This window comes from Lepidochelys olivacea, assembly GCF_965140295.1.
Source record: "Lepidochelys olivacea isolate rLepOli2 genome assembly, chromosome: 4".
Lineage (NCBI taxonomy): Eukaryota > Metazoa > Chordata > Testudines > Cheloniidae > Lepidochelys > Lepidochelys olivacea.
The window spans coordinates 35,096,052-35,119,085 of record NC_140414.1 but is presented as its reverse complement, the minus strand read 5'-3'; the positions used below and the strand labels follow the sequence as shown (position 1 = coordinate 35,119,085).

General features: G+C 41.9%; 1 protein-coding gene across 4 annotated transcripts in view; it reads right to left on the bottom strand.

Annotated features, from left to right (window-relative positions):
• The window catches only part of NFKB1 (nuclear factor kappa B subunit 1), a 96,838-nt gene that overhangs the window by 54,977 nt on the left and 18,827 nt on the right, over window positions 1-23,034 (bottom strand). For 3 of the 4 annotated variants that reach the window (XM_084625637.1, XM_084625634.1, XM_084625636.1), the window contains exons 3-5: window positions 21,066-21,150; window positions 11,437-11,477; window positions 7,557-7,655 (exon numbers count right to left, since the gene is read on the bottom strand). In XM_084625637.1, the coding sequence (XP_084481763.1) occupies window positions 7,557-7,655; window positions 11,437-11,477; window positions 21,066-21,150 (225 nt within the window). The remainder of the gene's footprint in view (window positions 1-7,556; window positions 7,656-11,436; window positions 11,478-21,065; window positions 21,151-23,034) is intronic. The other variant, XM_084625635.1, reaches the window with a different exon arrangement.

Sequence of the window (23,034 nt, the reverse complement as noted above, 5' to 3'; positions counted from 1 at the left end):
TTAATCAGTAATCAATCATTCTAGAATTTAATTTCTACCAAAGAAAAACAATATATTTTTCCTTTCCTCATCAGGGAAGCACATTACCTGAGTAGCTTTATTGTTCTGTGAATTCCCATGGAAACCACCTACTAAGACTTAAAATTAAGTACATGCTAAAATCCCACTGACTTCCAGAGGAACACTTTCCTGAATCGGGCTGTAAATTACAATAATCCCAGACAACTAAAATTAGAAAGCTTTCTAGTATTTTCACTTTTCAGCACATTATCTTATAGCATCCCCAACTGGGTTAGGCTCTTCAAAGAATAACACACAGGTCCACATGAACTTACAGGTCCATCGGCATGGATTCTGTTGCAGGATCTCCCTGAGCAATAAACATGAAAGAAGGCAAAAGGACATTTTGTGTAGACTATTCTTGTAAAGTCTTTCCTTCCAAATGTATAAAGTATGTAAAGGAAAATTATGAATAACGCTATTCAGATGTCTCAATGAACTGATGATAACATAGGCCAAACAGGTGTCATGACACAAGCCAATCAAGTTTCATTCTTGTGGTGGTTACCACTTCTTTGTAAGAACACCTTGCAGGGCGTGCATAGCCCCTTATACTCAGTGATCAGCACAGTATGTATTCTTTCCTTTTTTCTCAGATGACAAAACTGTAATCATAGATATGAAGCTCAACAGCTTTCAGATGGCAGCGGTAGAGTTCTATATATCATCGTTTTCCTATGTTAAATTCTTTGTATTAAGTAGACACAAGTTAAAATTATCGTAGATTTTTAGATTGTATTACTGGTAGCTCTCCAGTGTAGCTTTAGGTAGCTCTGAAATCCAACTTTACTGTAATATGTCTAATATTCATACCCTACACTGTAGATACACACAAATAATTAAATAATAAACTATACTGTGCTTTGAAAATGTAATATACTCTGTAAGTGCTATTATTATTGTTGTTGCTAAAACTATAACAGTACATATAAAAATATAATGCCATACAATGTAAGGCTACACACACACACACGAGTTTTTGTCTTACAATACAAATGTTACCGATTTCTATTTCTTATAGACTTAAAGTGCCAGATCTGTGAGTGCTAACTTGTGCAAAAAAAATCAGTGCAGACATGGCAACTTGGCTTTTAACTCAGTTAACAGTTCCAGTTCAACCCCAGGCACACCAATGGATTTTAACTTGAGCCATTAACCAGAGTTAAAAACCAAGTCACTATGTATTCAAAGCTATTTTAACTGGAGTTAGTTAATGGGGATGAGCTAACCAAAGTTAAATTTGCAGTGTAGACAAATAACAGGGCTGGCCTTACCATGAGGCAAACAGAGGAGGCCGCCTCAGGTGCCAGACTGTGGGGGGTGCCACTAGGACCCAGAGTGTAGAAAATTATGTCTGCTGCTGGTGCATATGTAGTCTCTCTGCTCTAGATCCACAGAGATGGTGGAGTGCTGTGCTGGAGGAAGGAGGGCACAAGAGACGTAACAGGCAGGCAAGCAGGAGAAAAGGTGAGAGGGAATAACAGAAAGCAGCAGCAGCTGCAAGGAGAGAGAGGAGGAGGAGCCTCTTATAGCACCTCTCTAGCTCCTCCAGGAGCCTGGACTGATTAACACCAACTTTTCTGGAAGCTTCCTGTTTCCTGCTGCTTCCCTGAACCCAACTGAGGAGAACAGGCAGTCAACTGAATTAGTAGGAGCCAGTTAGACCCTTAAGACGCTGATATCTTCCCTCACTCAGGCCCTGCTACCAGGCTGCTTATTTGTCCCCTTCAACTGAGTGTTGAGAGCCACTATAGTTGGCACAGAACAGCAGTCATGAGTGAAAGAAGAAAATGCCCCTCTGGGGCAGCATTCAGAAAAAGAAAGCAAGCAAAGGAAGCTTTTCTATCTAAGCAGGAAGGAACTCTTCTGAGATACACAGACACAAACGTTCACGGTGAGTCTTCTGGCCCCAGTGGGGATGTGAGTAATGAGGAGATGCCTGATCTTCCAGTTAGTCAGAGTGCAGGTGACCTGGAAGCTACTGCAGCATCCATATCTCCATCTCAAATGGATGTAACCATTCCCAAAGAAAAGTGTAGATCAGAGAAGAGTGTGGTGGAGGTGCAAGAAACAGCTGCTGGTAAGTTTAGTTCCTTAAGTCTAGATGATCCAGGACTGTGGACCCACTGAGCAGTAGCCTGAGGGACTTCCTTGTTCTGCATGGGCCACAACAAGTGAAAAACTTCATGTTCCCCAAAGACAATGAAAACAGAAGAGTCCATCCAACACATTACTAGCATGAAATCCCCAATGGTGACAAAGTGGAGAGACCATGGCTTATGTACTCAAAACCCAAGAATGCTGCATACTGTTTTTGTTGCAAACTCTTCCAGTCTAGTGTTCCAGCCACACTGGGTTCTACAGGAACAAAGGACTGGAAAAATCTGGCTACAAATCTGGCAAGCCATGAGAAGGCAGCAAATCACCAGAGAGCATTCCATAGGTGGAAAGAGCTTGAGATGAGACTAAGGTTAAAGGCCAGCATAGATGATCAGCATCAAGAGAAGATTGCATCGGAGTCTCTTTACTGGCAAAATGTTCTGAAAAGGCTCATTGCCATTGTGAGAATGCTTGCTACCCAAAACCTAGCACTGCGTGGCACTTCAGATCAGCTGTATGTGCCAAACAATGGAAACTGCCTTAAAATTGTGGCGCTGATGGCTGAGTTTGATGCTGTACTCCAGGAGCATCTAAGAAGAGTCACCACCCAAGAAATGTACACACACCACTACTTTGGAAAAACCATTCAAAATGAGATCATACAGTTCCTGGCAACAAAAGTCAAACAGAAGATTGTGGCAGATCTGGAGTCAGCAAGATATTACTCTGTTATTCTGGACTGCACACCTGACATCGGCCATACAGAACAAATGACTGTAATGGTGCGTTTTGTAACAACAACAGAACGTAGTGAAAATGTCCCTGCAATGGTGACTGTCAGAGAACATTTTCTAGAATTTATTGACATGGATGATACTACAGGAGCTGGTATGACAAATGTGCTTCTTAAAAAGCTGGAAGATATGGGAATTGCGATAGCTGACATGAGAGGTCATGTAAAACTTATCAATGAAATTGTTGTTAATTGTTCACTTTATTAATATAACTTCATAAGCAAAGTTTTATGAATGAAACAACATTCATTCATAAAACCGGTTACCCCAATAACTGGCTAATTGAGTTTCACTTTCAATCCAATTGCTGCTCAAATCACTGAAACTTACACTGTTTCAACATGGTAACTTCTGTGCACTGTTTGCCATTCCTTACACTTGTCCATATTGTAATTCAAACGCCATTTTAAAATGCTCACTGCATTTTGTAAAAGCTTGCTGCAACCTTCATTTTTGCAAAACCAGCCTGTAATCTCATTAGTTTAGTTTAGATGTGTGAATGAAGTATTTATGGATGATGGAATCAACCTCCAGCCCCAGCCTGTCCTGATGAAATAAAGTGTAAACACCCAACGGCTGAGGATGCAGACAACAGCCCTGACAAAGTAAGAGGAGTCCATCCTCAAAAGAAAAGAAGAGAAGTACAACTGAAGAAACATCAAAGCCAGGTCCCAGGCTGAAAGTCATGTCTGCAATTGACGGGTGATCAATCACACTGGACCCAGAGGCAGCGTGATACAGCAAGACCTATAGACTCTGGATTCAACTAAAGCCTACAAAAAGGATGGGTGAGATCGAAGACTTTGAAGGGTAACATTCTGCTGCCAACATTGAAGGGCATCGGTGCATGCCCAACAGAGACCCAGCTCTTCCTTGTGCCCGGCTTTCCTGGCCAGTTAGCTGTCACAAGCTATGAACCCAAGCCACGAACTCAAGCTACATTCATGACTGGTAACTATACAGCAGCTGCAGAACCTGTGTGTGTGTATGAACGAATGTGTGAATGAATGTGAAACTGAATGAAATGTTATAGCTATAACTGACTGCCTACTAAGATTCTTTTTGTATTCACAATAAATGCGACATTTTGTCTTATCCCCTTTAATAAGATCCTGCTGGTTTTTATTTTATTGGTATAACAGGGCTGTGATAATGGTGCCAACATGAGAGGAAAGAACAGAGGAGTGCAGACACGGATCCGAGAGTTAAACCCTCGAGCTTTTTTTGTCCCATGCAGTTCTCATTCATTGAACTTGGTGGTCAGTGATGCAGCATCAGCTTCTAGTGAGGCTGCTGAATTTTTTAATGTAATTCAAAGCATCTATGTATTTTTCTCTGCATCAGCTCATCAACGGCAAATTTTGAAGCAACATCTGGGAACATCCTCTTTGACACTGAAACCACTGAGTGCCACATGATGGGAAAGTCGACTGGAGGCGATAAAGCCTATCAAACACCAAATTGGGAAGATAGATGATGCCATAGTTGCCATTATGGAGGATAATGCTATGACAGGAACTGTTTGTGGGAGAACAGTGGCAGAGGGAAATGGAATCACCAGAAACATACATAACTTCAAATTTCTGTGTGGCTTAGTGTGGTGGCATGACATACTGTTTGAAATAAATGTAGTAAGCAAGAGACTCCAAGGTGTTGACCTTGATATATCTGGAGCAATGGAACAACTGGAAAAAGCAAAAGTCATACCTACAGTCTTACCGGTCAGATGAGGGATTTCAAAATGTTCTGAAAAATGCACAGAAGTTGACAGAGGAACTTCACACTGAAGCTATTTTCCCACCCATTCAACAATACAAGAATCACCAAAGAAGACGACATTTTGATTACGAGGCACGGGATAATCCCATAAGAGACCCCAAACAACAATTCAAAGTTGAATTCTTTAACCAGGTTGCTATATTGTGCAGTACAGTCAGTTGAAGAACGTTTCATGCAGCTCAAGGAACACAGCAGTATATTTGGGATGTTGTATGATATTCCAAAACTCCTCACTATACCTGAAGAAGACCTACACCAGCAATGCAGGGCACTAGAGACAGTGTTGACACCCGACGACATCCGTGATACTGATGCGAGTGATTTAGGTGATGAACTAAAAGCCCTTTCAAGATACATTTCAGCAGGATCAATTCCAAAGGCTGTTCTGGAACATATGTGCACAAATAAAATGACCACCCTCTTTCCAAATGCTTTTGTTGCTCTGCACATACTTCTAACACTTCCTGTAACAGTTGCCAGTGGAGAACGCAGCTTCTCCAAGCTGAAGTTAATAAAAACACATCTATGCTCCACAATGACACAGGAGAGGCTGGTCAGTCCTGCAACCATCTCAAAAGAGCATGAGCTGGCAGTTCAAATCTTTGCAACCAAGAAGGCATGGAAAGCATCAGTTTGATGATTCAAACAGATAAAAATGCCAGTGAAGAAAAGAAAAGTTAACTTTCAAACGCCTGAACAGCAAATGTAAGTGTTACTTAAAATTTTTGAACAAGGCATTTTAAGTTGTTAGCTCTCTTTTATTAGGGTAGGTAGCAGAGCAGTACCATGAGAGGAGTAGAACAGGAAGAAGGCAGAATTGAGACCTTTCAAAGTTTTGGCCCCAGCGAGGGGGAATGGGGGAGTCATTTGAGCTCCCCGCCTCAGGTGCCAAAATGTTGTGGGCCAGCCCTGTATACTAAGAGATATGCTTCAGCTCAGCTGGAAGTTTTGCACTTGATACAGGAATAACTGGGTGAAATCTATGGCCTATGTTGTGCAGGAGGTCAGACTATGTCAACGTAATGCTCCTTCTTCGGGCCTTAAAATCTACAATTTTATGATTCTACAAATGGGGGTATTGCAGGGGTTCCCCTATGTCTTGGCAATTTCTGGCTGTCAGAATGGCTTGAAGGGGCTATTGCTCATCAGCATAGATTACTGCAGTTGGACCAGCGCTGAGCTGGCCAAGGCTTTTGCAGATGCTTTCAGACAGCTGTGCACATCAGAAGTGATTCACATCTACCGCAGCAGCACACCCAAGGTTCTGGCACTCCCTCTTTATTTTTTATAGACTGTTGTTCCTGAATATTCAATTGGGTTCATCGAGATCAGATCAACTGTGAAAACTAAAGGAGGCAAAACACAAAGGAGGCTTATGGGAAAAGGAGTGAAACACGTCTCTCTTTACTGGCACAACTTGAATCAAAAACATGCGCTAACAGGCAGTGGCCAGGAGGAACTGACTTCGTTCCTTTGCCAGCCTCTCCCACAAGGTATTGTTGGGTGGTGACTTGCACCAGGAAAAAAAGATCCCACTACTGAGATAAGTAATTTTATATTTAAACCAGGAAATGATACCTTGTTCATAGTCTCATCACCATCATCATGTGAAAGGGAAAGTGAGTAGATTCTTTGCCAGGGCTGGTAACTTTTCAGAATAGCTTTGCAAGGCTACATTAAATCTATGATTTCTAATTTACCAGACTAATATCCGAGGCTATAACAGCCAGAGCTGATTACGTTGAGTAATGCTCATTCTAACTCATGGTAGAGATATAGTTGTTCCAAATCCTAGTCTCTCCCAAGATTCACAGAAGAACAGAGCACATGCACCTGAATGGATGGTGAGCATAGTCCAGTACAGAAACTCATCTTTAGCACACTAAGGAGTAGGAAAGGAGAAAGAACTCATGAATTAAAAGCTATTAATTCTCATTCCTAATGGGGAAATCTCTAATGGAACAATTCAGAAAGTACACACTGCCATATTGATACAGACTTTTGTGAGTGGTACTGCTAAGGATAATTTGGGAACCACTGCATTAGATATTACCTCGTGAAGAGCAAATTAATGCTTTCTTCACTAACCTCAATGGCTCTTAATTCATGAGCTCAAAAAGCTCAAATAAAATATAGTATATCCTTCTCCTGCAGTGCAAGGAGAACATGATTGCTGAGGGAGCCTAAACTTGGAGGTTTCCTAACTTTAGTTCTGTTATAATCTCAACCCTAACATTGCATTAGCATAGGTATTTTTCTTTGGTTGATGGCTTTTAATAAAAAAGACAAAGCTGCTTAGGAAATACTGCATTATAAGCCTGATCCAACTCCTGTTGAAGTCAGTCTGTCTTTGCACTGAGCTTAACTTTAGGCAGCCATTTTTTAAAAACCTGAGCCCAGGAGCACTAGCTGCATTATGTGCTTTCAACCACTACCACAACAGTGAGCACAAGCAAACATCTGGAAAAACTACCTACCTCTTCTTTTAAGGGGGAAAAAAGTAGTTTCAGAAGCCCTGTGCTAATTTCCACTCCTAAAAACTTAGCAGTTCAAACACACAAACTTGGATTGTGAAGAACCAGAGACATTCAGCAGATTCTTTTTAATTCACAGGATGGATTTTCACTTGCCAAAAACAAAAAACCAGCTAGTGCCTTATTTATGTGCACAACAGTCTCTCAATTTAAAAACTGGCATTGAAATACATAGTTCATCTCAATAACTTCAAATAGATTCATGGTGATGTACAAATGAATCCTACGTAAGGATTTCTTGTACGGCACTCACAATCATATTGTTAAATATAATAATTTATGAACTTACTTTGACCTGGGGGTATGATTTTTTGTTCTTTTCACTAGAAGCACCTGGAAGTCCACCATGCGAAGGCCCTTCACACACGTATCTGAAACGAAACCCTCTCTGTGGAGATTGAAAAGAAAAAGAAAAACAAAAAAACTTGGAAAATCATCATTTTAAAACAACTATCCACTGACAAATTGAAATGTTATGGCTGCTAATTCCTGAAACACACTCTGGATACTTCCAATGGGTGGCAAACAGTTTTATTCTTATTCACACACGTAGTGGCAGTAGGAATCTCTTCTCCCAATGCTGTTGTGATTATACAAAATGGACGTGGGTGCAGAGATCCCTTTTCACCCCAGAAACCAGTCAAAAGGTGGATGAAGGATTTAGAACAGTGAAGACACTCTCTTCATCATGGTAGTAGTCAAGAGATGGGGAGAGATAGAATAGGAGCCCCAACAGTGAAGGGAAGGTGAAGGGGGCGGGGAAAGAAAGAGTTCTTCTCCCTCTTACAGAATAGCAGCCATGAAACCAACAAGAATATCAATTTCACATTTCATTTCAGGAACATCATATTTTGGTATTTCTAAAAGAAGTTTTCCAGGGATCTTCAGTTCTCCAAGAAATTTGTTCCATATAGGAACAAAAGCAATTTCAAAAATACAGAAAGCCCTGGTGAACTGAAATCCATGAGATCCGGTGTGCTGTATTTATGAACACTTTCCCTTTATTTATTTCTGTAAGTGGGGGAAAGGAGTAGGAAGTGTCCAAGTTAAGAAAGTTGCACAAAATAATTCACTTTTATGATTAGATTACTTTTACACTAGACATAAAACATGAGTGGACACTGAAAATTTTTGCCAGCTTACAGTGATTGCCACCGGAAAGTCAGCCTTTACCAACAATAACCACACCATCGTAACCAAGATAACACAATTTATCTGCAGTTCTAAGGTTAAGCTTATACACATGGGTCAGATCCTCAAAATGTATAAATCAGCATAACCCCAGTGAAGTAAATAAACATAAGATTTCAAAGGATTTATTCTATCAAAGAGAAATGTAAACAAGATGGTTCTAAGTCATTGCTATAGTCATTGACATACCAGGGATGAAAAAAACTACTGAAAATGAAAGCCACCTGGGAGAGGGGATTTGGGAGAGAGTAGTGTTTAATAACAGGTTTCAGAGTAGCAGCTGTGTTAGTCTGTATCCGCAAAAAGAAAAGGAGGAATTGTGGCACCTTAGAGACTGACCAATTTATTTGAGCATAAGCTTTCGTGAGCTACAGCCCACTTCATCAGATGCATGCAGGATCTACTACAAAGAAACGTTAACACACCTTTCACTGTAGTATTACAAATGGCACTACCTCTCTTACACTTTCAGTCAGGAAGGTTTCTCCTCTTTGGCCCCAATCCTGTGATTGACAGAGCTTTTTTGAGTTCAGTGTGATTCTAGGAAGTGAAGCAGCCTGCCAAGTAATGTCAACTATTGGGTTGTAACCTTAATCAGACAACATTTGCATGGTAGGATCAAGCTGCAGACATCTGACACCAGGTTCATCTGAATGTAAGTGTTTGTCAGCCCACAGTTATTCACAGCGCTCACACAATTGCTCTTAAAATGAGTAATCAACCTCAAAACCTCCGCAATATCTATCCTGCTAAAGACTTTGCTGTTTAAATACTTGTGCCTCATACAATGTTTCACTACATACCCACAGAACAGACTGATACTCATGAAACACTAAGGTTAAAATTCACTTCAACACATTAAGGCAGAGCAATTGGGCTTTCTGCCTGTGAAGTGCCCAAGTAGGGGTTGGGGTTGTGGGAGCCAGGGCTGAAATTCATTCCTGAATCTAGGGCTAGGGCTGCAGAACAGCCACACCAAAGCCACTGCAAACTGCCAAGGCCGCTGGATCCATGTAATTGCCTGTATAACCTTCCCTACCCGGCACTGTCCTGCCCCCATGACTGACCTATGTGGGGCCAGTGAGGAGACTGCCTGCACAGTGCTCTGTCCATGACTCACCCTGCACAGCCACACTACAAACCTTAAATTGTCTGGTGCGCCTTGGAATGTGCCTCTCTACAATGCGCCTCTTGGAATGCGCCTCTCTACAATGGGAGCCATGGGTGGGTTGGCCATTTTACAGCCATTGCACACTGTAGACCCAATCATGTATTTAAGGCACAGCCTGGCGTTTGGGATGATTCAGAACCACATGAGAAGCAGAATTGCTCCCAGAACTCCTGGTGCACAGAGCATGCACACTTCACTGAGTGTAGCATGCACCCCCCTGGTGTGCCAGGCCAGCCCAGTGCAAAGCTAGGGGTGGGGTCAGGGACCCACCTTCCCCCAACTTCCTTTGGGCTGATGTATGTTTTTAGATGTGCATGGAGTGAGCAGTCACTGCATTCCCGAGTGCACAGATTGTATTGTGACAGGCCTTTACATGGGGTATGCCCGGGGTGGAGCAATCTTTGGTCACTTCCATCTCCCTATGCACCCACCCAAGAGCATCACAATCTGGCCTTGTATGTGACTGTGTGGGAGGGGTAGGAAAAGGGTTTCAGTATTGTATTGGCCAAGGGAGGAATCACTGGATGTAGGATTATGTGCAAATGCCTTAGAAGGGCTGAAGCCACAATTCCAACAGAGAGGCTGGAGTATCAATCACAGTGAGCACTCTGCACCTTTGCCCTGGGTGGGAAGGTGGTTTCCATCCCCAGCAATTCCCATACACTTTACCTGCATGAAGCCCAAGTAGTGCAGTGAGATGAAAATCATACTGACAGAAGAGTGAAAAGTAGTGCTGTTCTGTGCTTGTGTAACCCATATACCTCCTGGATGTGGTGTTCTGTCCCCTCTAGTGGCACCGAGACCACTTAGAGATTAATGAGTCTACTACAGCCTTAGCAAGAGCCATGTGGCTTCTAGCTCATGCAGTAGAGACTCATGCACTGAGGTTCCAGGTTTGATCCCACCTGCTGACAACTGGGGTCTGTCGGTGTTACACTTGTACAAAAATTGCATCCCAAAATTACCTTAATTTATTCTTGGGATATTCAGCGTTACCAAGCGTGTGACAAAAGGAATCCCACAGGGCTATACAAATTATGAGTTAAAATTTCCTGCAAGGGTTTTGAAAAGAGTGCGGAAAAGGGCCATTATATATGTTATTTTTATTTTTCATTTTAGCAAGAAATATGAAAAAAAACCCTACAAATTTTCCAGAAATATTTCATTGACTCATATTTGTTTCATACATTGGGATATTTTCCTCTCATAACCTATTTTAAGGCTCTTTCCTAGATGGAAATGTTTTCTACCTTTAATAAAATACATTTAATATAACCCTCAGAATTTTTTTGTCCTGTGACACTTCCAGACAGATGACAAGAGATAAGAACAGAATAAAACAGGAAACAACCTTGCTATAAAAGCGTAAAAAACAAAACAGAACCCTGCTAATAATGCACCACAATTCTTATTAGTTCAAAATGCTTTACAATGAGACACTTTATTCAAAAACAATGAGGAGTCCTTGTGGCACCTTAGAGACTAACAAATTTATTTGGGCATAAGCTTTCATGGGCTATAACCCACTTCATCAGATGCATGGAGTGAAAAATACAGTAAGCAGGGATAAATATACAGCACACAAAAAGATTGGAGTTGCCTTACCAAGTGGGTGGTCGGTGCCAACAAGGCCAATTCAATTAGGGTGGATGTGGCCCATTCCCAACAGTTGACAAGAAAAGGTGAATATCAATGGAGGTGAATAACAACATTATTTAGTATCCCTCCATCTTGGATTACAGCTGTACTCAGACAATATGCTGCCACAGCTACCCAAAAGATTTTCAAAATGCAGTATTCCTCTTACCTGTTTAGGCTGTTCTATGATTTGAAGATATGGTCCATCTGCTAATAAAAAAAAGAAAAATAATAACACACCTCTGATTTACATCAGCATCACATATAAGAAGTCAGAGGGCTAAATTAGATCTCCGAAAAAGTCATGGGGTAAAATTCTCAAATATGCCTAAGAACCTGAGTTTTATTTTGAAAAGTGAGTTGGGAGCTGACATCTTATTGACTTTCAATGAGACTGCGGCTTTGTCTACACTGGCACTTTCGTTGTTAAAACTTTTGTCCCTCGGGGTGTGAAAAAACACCCCTCTGAATGACAAAAGTTTTAAGGATGAAAAGCGCCAGCACGGACAGCGCTTCGTCAGCGGGAGTCAAGCTTCCATAGATGAAGCTACCGACCCTTGTTGAAGGTGGTTTTATTTTGTCACCGGGAGAGCCCTCTCCTGGGGAGAAGGAGCAGCTACACAGGGCACCTTACACTGGCACGGCTGCAGCAGCACAGCTGCGCCGTTGGTAGGTGTGCAGTGTAGACATCACCTTAGGCTTTGAACGGTGGGATTCCCAAAGGGAGCGAAGGCTGAGACTTGCAATGTTTTTGCATCCTGCCAGCAAGTGTAATTCACAGTCCTGAGCTAGGCATGCAGCCTGCATACACAGTGCCTCGGGGAGAGCGAGGTGCCTAAAAAGAGATTCACAGAAGCCAGCAAGCTGAGCAGGAAGCTGCTTAAGCAGGCTAGTAGGAAATGCCAAAGAGAGGTGGGTGGCCGAAGCCCTGGCCCCCGAAGGAGTTAAGGATCTCAACTCCAGGCCGAAGGGTGGTATTTCCCTGGATTTGGGATTAACAGCTGTGAACCCTTTCCTGGAGTTAGGCAGATATTCTATGTCAAATACTTTTCAAGAAAAACAGAGGCGGCTGCTTGTAAACTTTAGCCTACAAGTTAGAGCACTCACTAGAGATGTGGGAGACCCTGGTTCAATTACCCCCCCGCCTAATGTGGAGCAGAGATTTAAAACCAGGTCACTCACCCACAAAGTGACTGCCCTAACCACCAGGCTATGGGGCATCCTGTGGAGGGGCTTTCTCAGTCTCTCCTGTTGAAGCGATTCTACTTGGTATGAAATAATTAAATATTCATTGCACCAGAGAAAATGAGAGGTTAGCTAACAGGGCACTCCCCTGGGAGGTAGGAGACGCAAGTTCCAGTCTCTGCTCTAATGACTATTTTAGTATTTCATACCTTACCACTTCCTCCTACAGCTGTGTTTTGTGTAGAGCCCGATCCTGTGCACAGCCTCTAAAGCAGCATCTGAGCATGTCCACCAGACCAGGTCCCGTAGGCAAGATAGGCTGGGGAACACCTAGTTTATGAATCCCACTGGAGTGTGAGTTAGGTACCCAGCTGCTCGGTGGTGTCAGGGTTTAGGTGGCTGTGCACTTACATTTCTAGTGGTGGGTAAGCACCGTGGGGACTTTACCAGTGGAAACATAGGTACCTAGGGACTTTGGGCACCTAGAGGGTTAGATGCAGTTGAGCCAGATTTTTGAGGATCTAAATTTTCAACTTAAGTTTACTAAAGTGGACTTAGGTCCTTATGTCCCCCTTATGAATCCTGTTCTAAGTGCCTAACTCACTCCTGAAAATGGGACTTAGGAGCCTAATTCATGTATACACTTTCAAAAATTTTACTCATGAGCCAGTTTCTGACATCAAGTATTTGGGTCTGCTCCACTAATAATGTCAGACTCCAACTGACTTAAACGGTCCATAATCAGATGCAATGGGCTAAAGCCACCCTGTGCACTGGGCCAGTACAAGGGCTATGCACCACTTAAATCCAACTTAAGCCAAGCCCGGTTTGGAGGACCTAAGCGATGCATTGGCTTGTGCTGGTCTTCTGAAGAGAGGTCAATTTGACCCTAATAAGCCTGATCCAAAGCCCATTGAAATCAATAGGAATCTTTCCATTGACTTCAATGGCCTTGGAGCAGGCCCTACGTGAGAAATTCTCCATGAAGGCATTCACTGTACGACATCTGAGCGCAGAATTCGGTCTAATCAGGGCTTAAATTGGAAGAAGTTACATGGAGCTAAGGAGCACCCCTTGCCTGCCATCTCGTTCAGATTCTCAGTTATGAAAAGAGAAAGCTCATCTCTTGCCCTTATGGCTGTGAAGATAATTTTAATAATGTGAACCAAGTATTACTGATGCAGAGATGTCTTCAGGAGTTTCCAGAGAGCTTGAAAAAACGGTTCTGAGAGGTGTAAACTGCCCCTTCATCTTAACAAGGTGTTAACTCATAGGACCAATGGTAATGTTTAAATGTTAATAATGTTATCAATCAGCTGTTTATCAAAGTCTGTACTAAAAGAGAATAATTTCAGGAAGATCTGCACAATCTACAATGAGTTGTATATCATTTTGGTGCCACAAGTGGGTACCATCTTCTTTTTTTTTTTTTTTCCCAACAGCCAAGAGAAAGACAAGTCCAAAAAATCTAACAGAGCACGCTAGGACACCAGAACCCCACCAAAAGGAGCCAAACCACAGTAACGTAGCAGATCCTATGGGTATTTCCATACCCCACTGAGGAGATAAGATACAGGAGCTCATCAGAACATTCATGACCACATTCTGAACAACTGCACAATCCACTACAAGTGGCATGTTGTTCTGACATCTTCAGTGAGGGAATCTTAGAAGAGTACCATTAATCTTTTTGCAACCTGATGTTCACTGACTGGTTGAAATACTATAGGATTCATGTATTTGTAGTAGTGCGATTGTGGCACTGAGAACATTCAATTTTAGTAAAATAGCTTTTTATTCCTTACATAAAAATATCACACAATCTTCTCAAAATAAAAAAGGGAATCTTGGTAAATACTCTAACTGGCAGATATATTAGGAGCCCTCATTGCTTATTTGTCAAAATCAGTTGACTCAGCAATTGCCTTCATGCCAAAGATATGTTACAAAGATCAGCAATGACAATCTTGAATCTAAAGCTCCTTTTACATGCAACTAACTATAAAACAAACTAATATTTAAGTTGGCCAAAGTAACAAATATGGAAATTGGGTTATATTCTTCCTATGCAATTAAACATTTTGCTGGCATGCTAGAACCAGAACTGAACATTTTGCTTACTAAAAATTTTAACAGATACAGAGTGATATACCATTTTGCTTATTCTCGGTCTGTAACAGTGGGTCCCTTTTGAACTACGTTCTAATAGTAGTAGACAAAAATACCAAGGCAGAACATGACTTTGGACTCCTCACATATTAATACTGAGAGAAAGCTAAAAGAAAAAGCTATTGGAAATATAGAAAGGTTGGCATAATGGCTTGTTATAGCCTAGTCAGATTAAATAAAACTATGATTCATGTAAACAAAGTAGGCCTGGAGTTGCACCTTTTTACCACCAATAAAAATTAGATTGTTGAACCGGATTAACTGAAGGGAAAAAAAAGCCCTGCAGAATTAAGTCATTCTGATGTAGTACTGTTATGTGTATTTAGAAATGTTATTTAAAAATAAAGAGCAAGCATGTTAATTGACTTTCAAACATTAATGCCCTAGTCATTTTATTTTGAATGCTAGAGAGGATTATATGCTATTCTATACAGGTTCTTAAACCACGCTTATCATTGTAGTGTCTGAACTCCTTCCAGAAATGCATCAAACAACGTGGCTAACATTTGTCCTGTGTAGGTCATTCTTTCTCTCATGTTCTCTCTTGGGGAGAGAATGTGTGCAGTGGAGTATTTTGTTTAGGAAAGAGTTTCTGAGTTTTGATTATTTTAATATGTAGAAGCTGCTTTGAGAATATAGGTACACACCGAAGAGGTGTGCTGGAGCAGAAGGTGTGGAGACCTGTGATGGTCTTCAGTTCATGTGAGATTTTTTTTTTTGATGATTTGGTACCAGCTATCAAGAAAGCTCTGTCTCCTGCACATTTCATTCTAACAAACAAATAATTTATAAATGTTAATCGGGCACAAAAAAGCACAGCAGCAAATCAAACACTAAACATCTCAATCTTTGTTTGCTTTCCTACATTTTCAAAATGCATAACCGATAGTTAGTGTATATTACCCAGAATTCTGTGCTGTTTGGATGAAATTCACCCCTGTGCAGCCAATGCACCACTTAAGTAGTGCTTTAGCCCTCCTCAAAGGGATGAATTTCACTCCCACAGAAGGCCAGGTTCTAACATCACAATTCCTCATGATTTGCCTGACACTCCCGCTGCAAACAGGAGGGCTTTGTATTTGAAATTAACAGTCACCTAACATAGATACATTTTGGGGCAGACTGACAACATTTTCATTTTGAACCTAGCTATTTACCTAGCTTCCTTTTCCTTCTTCTCGCCTCACTCAGTTCAGACTAACTTCTGTCCTGCTACCTGCCCTCCTGCCTGAGTCATAGGCCTACTTCCCTCATCTCCTTCAACTGCTGTGTTTCTTCACTCTCCTTCCTTCCTCTCACTCTTGAGTCACAGACCTCATGTTTCTTGCCACCTCTCTCTGCTACACTCCTCCTTTTTCTATCAGAGCCTGCTCCTGCACACACTTTCTGGAGGAGTACCAATCTTCAGGATAGGGCCACTTCCTTAATCCCTCGCACCACAGAAATGCCAAGGAGAATGGGGTTTGTGAGATTGGAGGGTTTCATTCAGGCACTACCCAGGCAAGGCTGGCAGAGTTGCAGGACCGGTGGATTTTCCTAGCCAACAGCCTGGCTAGTTAATGCCTGAAACAATTAATTTTAGCCCGAGATAGCCCTGACTTCTGGATGGTGATCAGGCTGCTGTATTGCACCCAACCTTTGGATCCCATGTACTGCTAAGTTCCTTGGGTCTGGGCAGTGACTGATCACTGTCTCCAGTTCTGGGTCACTCATGTGCACTCCCAGGTGAGCACCTCCTGTCTGATGCCCCACCGGCAGTGGGGCCCCACCAACCAACAGCCTAAACCCTGGAATCAGTGCCTCAGCCCTCCAGATTGCCCCTGTATCTTATAAATGCTCTCCCCAGAGGTCTAACCTTGTGGGCACTCTGGTTTATAGTTTGTCTCTTCAGGAACCACATGACAGTTAAAGCCAAGGAACTTCTTAAACACACACACACTTTACTCATAGAGAGCACAAGAGATATAGATCTAGGTAAGACAACAAAACCTCCATGCAATCCCTCTCCCCCACAGAGTCTTCCTCACTCCTGAGACTCTTTTGAGGTTTGGCTATTCTGCTGGAAGAAGACAAGTTTGTCCTGCCCCTCCCCTCCAGAGTGTCTTCTCTTTCTGGTGGTGATATGGATTCCTTGCTTCGAGAACATGTCTCTTTTTACAATCAGTCTATCACACCTTTCTCCTTCTGGCTTTCTCCTGGGGATTTTCCATTCTTCAGCACACACATACATGCCCCATGGCTGCTGGGCACAGAGCAGGGTTCAGTGGGGAAGAGTCATTAGTAAGATAATAGTCCTTGGCAGCTGCCGGGTCTGGTTATTCAGTTGTTAATGGCCCCGCTTCAGATCTGCAGGCATGGTCTGTCTTTTGCCATACAATGGAAGGTTTAATCTGCACTGAAGACTACAGTCTTAAACAGAGGTCATAAAATGGCATCTTTCCCTACGCTGACGCAGACGCATTCCCCAAACTGTTACACTGCTGCACCCGATTTTTTCCTATATGTTGGGGGAAGGTTGCGAATGGTTGTGCAGTGAGGAGGAGGCAGTAGGGAACCAGCCGCAATTGCAGCCCATGCACTCTGGGTGTAACTTGCCAAAAAAGGGGCCAAGGAGTGAACCGAGCAACAGCTCTGCCACTCCACCCCACACTAGACTGGAGTGGCTTGCCACGTTGGGTGAGTAAATTATTCTTCTTTCAGGGGTGTCATAGCCTGTGCTCCCTCGACTCTCTAAACAACAAGGATTTGCTGGAGACCCTGTCTCCAAGGCAGAATGCATCCCAACGCTTCCCATGGAGCAGTGCAGTGTATTATTCATACAGGGCATACCCTACCATACACCACAATGAAGCTGGAGGGACAGCAGTACATCATTGCATTATATTTACACACATAGGCATGACTACTTGTCAGAAAGTCCCTAAACGCCCTCGTTGTTTATTACTTGTTTATAGGACACTCACATGGCATTATAACCCATAGTTATACATTAAACCTGCTCCTTGTCAAATCAGTAACTCAGCCATTGTCCATGGTTGCCTGAAAGATTTAAGTGCTGGGGCTGCATCGGTGGCAGATATTAGCCGCCTTGGCTCTCCAACTTCTTCATTCGGCAGACCACTTTGTGAGAGAAGTTCTCCCTTGGACACCTCCCACCTCAGTTCTCCCTACTTTGTTGTCAAAGTGCTTCATTTTGAAGACTACCAAGGAAGCTCCTCAGGCCGGTTTGAGGATCGCTTTCTTAGACAGACACACGCACAAACAAACAAAAATAGGGTGGGATTTCCAAAAGCACTCTGTGTTGGCCTATCTCTGCTCTGACTGAAGTAAATTGTAAAAACCCCACAGATTTCAATCAGAGCTGAATTAAACCAAGGATAAGCACTTTTGAAAATCCCACTACAAAACTGCAAGTAATCTCAACTGCGTACAGAAGAGCATTAGTTTCTGTTTTCAGTGGTTAAAATACAATCCCCATCTCACAATACCACATTAAAATGTGGCTAAAAGGCAGACTTACAGCAGTGACAACAGCAGGAAATTAATGTCCCATGATTTGTTATGGTGACATTACTCAAGAAGTTGAGTGACTTGGTAGAAGCTGTGGGTGAGCAGCATTTTTGAAACTCAGTTGAAATGTTTGCTTGTGATAAATACTCAATCAGTCCCCTGCCATAAGCATAGCAAACTTGTCAATAATCTTGCAGTAACAGACAGCACAAAGAAAAGAACTGCAAGAGGAGGATGCAGTCACCAAATAAACTGCTCGCAGTTAGAGGATGAGTTGTAGTTTTAACATGTGTGAGCTGTCTAGATGAGGGGTTCTCACAACAAAATTTTTGGTGGCCTCAGAGTGTGGCCACCAACTCTTGCTGGTGGCCACTCTGATAATTAATTTTAGGAAAAACAAATAAATAGGCACATATACATGTCCAAATCATTGTAATTTATTTATGTAGGGTTTTGGGGTTTTTTTTTTTCAGACTCAATAATAAAAATAATGCCCAGTTGTCTCTGTTCTTTACTGGACCTAAACAGAGTAGAAACACAAGGTGCTTTGCGTGTTTTGCTGGTTTGGGTTGATTTTTTTTTAAAAGACGTGCTAGCTAGTAAATCTGCTACAGTGAAAAGTGATATTTGTATATTTGTTAAAATCACTTTTCACAGCAGATTTACTCTGCTCAGGCAAGCTGGGGGACAAATTAAGCCCTAGATGGGGAGGGAGGCGGGGAGAGCCAGGGGCCATGCGGGGTGGGGAGGTGGTGAGCCTGGGGCTAGAACCTGAAGCCCTGCGACTGGGGGACAGAGCCTGCTGCCACCCAGCCAGAGCCTGTCACCCACCACCCCAGGGCTGAAGCACGAGCCCTACAGCCCCCAGGAGTGTAGGGACTCACACTGGTCACCTGCTCCTACAGTGTTAGTGGCTCCAGAAGGGAGCAAGAACCAGCCCCCTGCTGGTGGCCCTGGGGAGGGGCAGCTGCTTTGCCTCCCCGCCCCAATCACCACCAAGGAGGCTGTGGCCACAAGAAAACCCCATGGTGGCTCCATGTGGCCAAATTTGAGAAACGCTAGTCTAGATGGTTTTTAAAACATCCTTTTCTAGTGTAAACAGGGCCCAGATATCTGAAAATCATTTTTCTGATCCTGAAATAGTTGTGTTAACTCATCTGTATGGAGTGAGGTTGGCTGCTCCAGCAGTGAAGATTATCAGGTAAACTAAAAAGCTACATGCGGTGAGAAGCATATCACGGCAGAAGGACCCAGAGGTATGTGTAACACTGATCATGCCAGAGTTAGGACCTGCTACTTAAAACTGTTTCAAACTAGAGACCACAGAGACTTGGGGAAATTCAGGGGGAGGGTATGTTCTGTAGCAAGCCTCTGTGCTTTACAATTAAATCCTAGTGGCAAATTCCATTCTGTGTTAATAAAACGTTTTTGCTATACCAACTGATGGCAAAATCCATTTATTGAATGCTAATGAGTTAAGAGATTTGCTGCTCAGAGAAATAATTTCTCTTGAAACAATATCACTGGCACTGTAAGCAATTCCTGACCCTAATGTATTCATACTCATTCCAGGAAAAAGTAGAGTGATTTACAATAGGACATGCTAAACGAACAACAAATTGTAAACCTCTACGGCATTCTCAAAAATATGTATATATTATTCTTTTGGGGTGAAATTTATCCCTGTGCAGAGAAGCATCACATAAGCCCTTAAAATTGAGTTTAAATGGGATTTACACAGCCCTCTGCACAAGGATTTTACTTTTATGCCCTTTATTGCTGTCAAATTTGCAAATGCATCCAACAAACTGCACTTTTGTTTTCTGTGATACAAGGCAACCTGTGATGCCAAAAGTACCAGATATATCCTGACAGATTGTGGATTTAAACGGATCATCAACAGAACATGATGACAGCATGTAAGCTGCAGTGGAGAATCGGCAGCAAAGACATTAACAATAGGTCAGAGAAAAATTCTAACAACATTATTTATAAATAAGGACTCAGAGTTCTTTTCTTCTCCAAATCTGTTAATCCAATAGACTAGACAGGGGAGGCTCAGGACTCCTACTTTCAAATTAAAAGTAATATTGATAAATGACATTTGCAAAAACCTCCAAGAACAAATTCCAGGTAATATTAATCAATATATGTTTATTCTTCTGATCTCTGCCAAGACATTTCAACACCCCTAAATTAGTCCCACACTGAGGATAATTGATCCACATACTGACTCAAAATACTCTTTTTTTCTTTTTTTTTTTTTGCAAAGATTGGGAGGGGAGGGGAATGCCAGAATTTAGCTCTGCATTTTCAACTTTGTGTTAACATTCAGGAAACTGTTAAGTACTTTTAATATCAATCTGACACTTTATAGGAAATACAGAAGTCACTGAGAAGGAAAACAGATTCAAAATGATACAGGAAGCTGAATATATTCTAGGTTTCATTAGTGAGAAACATATCCCCTTAAAAACAACGGCAAGAAGTGAAACACAGCCCAAGATAGCATGCAAAAAAATGTATCTGTTACACTATGCAGGAAATACAACAACTGGAGGAATCTAAAAATGCTATTGTCCCTTTAAAAATTCAACACATCATTTATTGATGTTTGGTCAATCAGAACATTTAACTGGCTAAAACATTTAGTTTCTATATTTAGGCACAGAAGTATCCTTGGTAGTAGAACAGTCACAGATTCTTCTCACAGGTGAAGTGAGGTTGGGGGGATTCTTAAAGGTGTTGTAAAATCTGGCACTTTAACAACAATATGAGGAAGTAAGGTTAAAAACTTCAAGGTGTTTTCTAATAGAACATAATAAATATAAACAAACAGTTCTCTTTGAAAGATCTCTCTCTCTCACACACACACACAATTGGAAGAAACACTAGGAAGACAAATCACCATGATCAAATAGCAGTGGCTCTTACCTGTTCGTAGTGGTAAATCTGAGGTAATGAAACCTGTATTATTAAATAATGCATTCACTCCCATGAACTGATCCATTGCAAACATCTGTATTGAACAGAGTTAATCATTATTAATACACAAAAATACTTCTACATATACAGTATCTTTCAACGAAGGATTTCAAAGCACTTTGCAAATATTAAGTAGGACTCCCAATATACCTCGGAGATAGGTACACATTCTTATTCATGTTTCACAGGTGGGATAAATCAAAGCTCAAAGAGTTTAAAGACTTGTCCACACTAACACTCCTTGATGATTCTTGTAATGGTGCAACTCCACCAGTGCTAGCTCCTGTGGACCTGGTAGTGTAGACAGGGCTCAGCATTTTGACCAGTGTAACCTGTAGCTCTGTAGCAAGCATGGAAAGGCGTTACTGAGCAGTGCAAACTGCCAGTGTGCATGTACCACAGGCCAAATATTCAAAAGCACTTCGAAGCTGAACTCTTGAAAATGTGGCCCCAATAGTGGCCACTGAGCACTTGAAAATCTAGCCCCAGATGACTTGCCCAAGGTCATACTCAGAGTCAATGACAGAGCTAAAAAGTTCCAACTTCCAATCCCCTTATCTAACCATCATCTAGCCACCATCTTCGTTTAAAACATACTCACAAGGGACACACCATGTTAAAATGACAGTACCAAACAAGCAGCTTCTGTGGGCTCAACTTAAAAAGTTCTCATTGAATACTAAAAAAATATAGAAAAGTCTTTTTGATCTACTGTAAGTAGCACCACATCTAAATTCATCACTTTTCAAATTGGACGATAAGCACAAAACAAAAAACCAAATTTGCTTCAGAAGGTATTTAATACGACAGAAGAGAGAATCTTCCTGGACTGGATGATGTGGTACTTGTTATTGGTCTAGCAATTAACACAGAAGCAGCAAGTCTTACTCTATTTTCATCACAATTAATTCACTAGTTTGGAGCAAATTGTTGGGTTGACTCTGCCAGTACAGGACCACAGGGACAGCTCACTGGCGGTGAATACACAGATCTCCCTTCAAAAGTCTACTGACTGCATCATGGTTCCAGGCTGCTCCCTCCGTACCCATAGGGGCAGCTTGCTGTGCAAACTCTGCTCTGAGCTCTAAGGACAGGGTTTGGGAATTTTCAACGGTCCTTCCCTGCTTTTCTTCTCTCCTTCCTCTCTCTCCTCTCCCCCGCAGCAGTGTCCAGACCCACTGACCTCAGCAGGGGAAAACACCGGAGTCAACTGCATTGTAATCAGTGACTGTTTCATCGTCCTTCTCAGCTGTGGTCAACAAGGAGTAGGGAGGGCCCTTCTCATGATAAGTAGGTGAAGGCTTTCACGGTCTTCTTAAAGGAAGGTGACTGCCCGTCAATGAAGACAGGGGACTTCAGTCACACTGGTTTCTCCAGGGGGTGCATTTATGTACACAAATCAGCTCCCTGATTTTAGGATTAAACTCAATAGGTTTCATGAACTATGAGATCTCTTCTCCCCTTCCTATATGTACGTATATTCCTCACTGTCACTCATGATGGGTTACATGAGTATTTCAAGGGGAAAATAGACCTGAATAGTGAAACCCCGGACAACTGAACTCATTGAGTTTACTTTAATTGGACCAGGATTTCATGTTTCTTTTTTTATGTACTCTAAGAAAAGTTTGTCCTACTCTCAGTGTCACCAACTCTAGTGATTTTATTGCAAGTTTCACAATATTTGGTGTTATTCTTAAATCTCTGGAGTCAGGTGAATAGGTGAGACTCTGAGCTTTTATTTTAAAAAAGTATGTTTCTAGATCTCATGGCTCGGGAAAAAAGCACAAAAATGTAACCATGCACCTGATAGTTCCAAAACCAGAAGGCAAATAAAAACATCCAATGTAATTTTTTAATCTCATTATTTTTAAATCAATCTCCTGAGTTTTGAAAGTTTGGGACTGGCAATACTGTA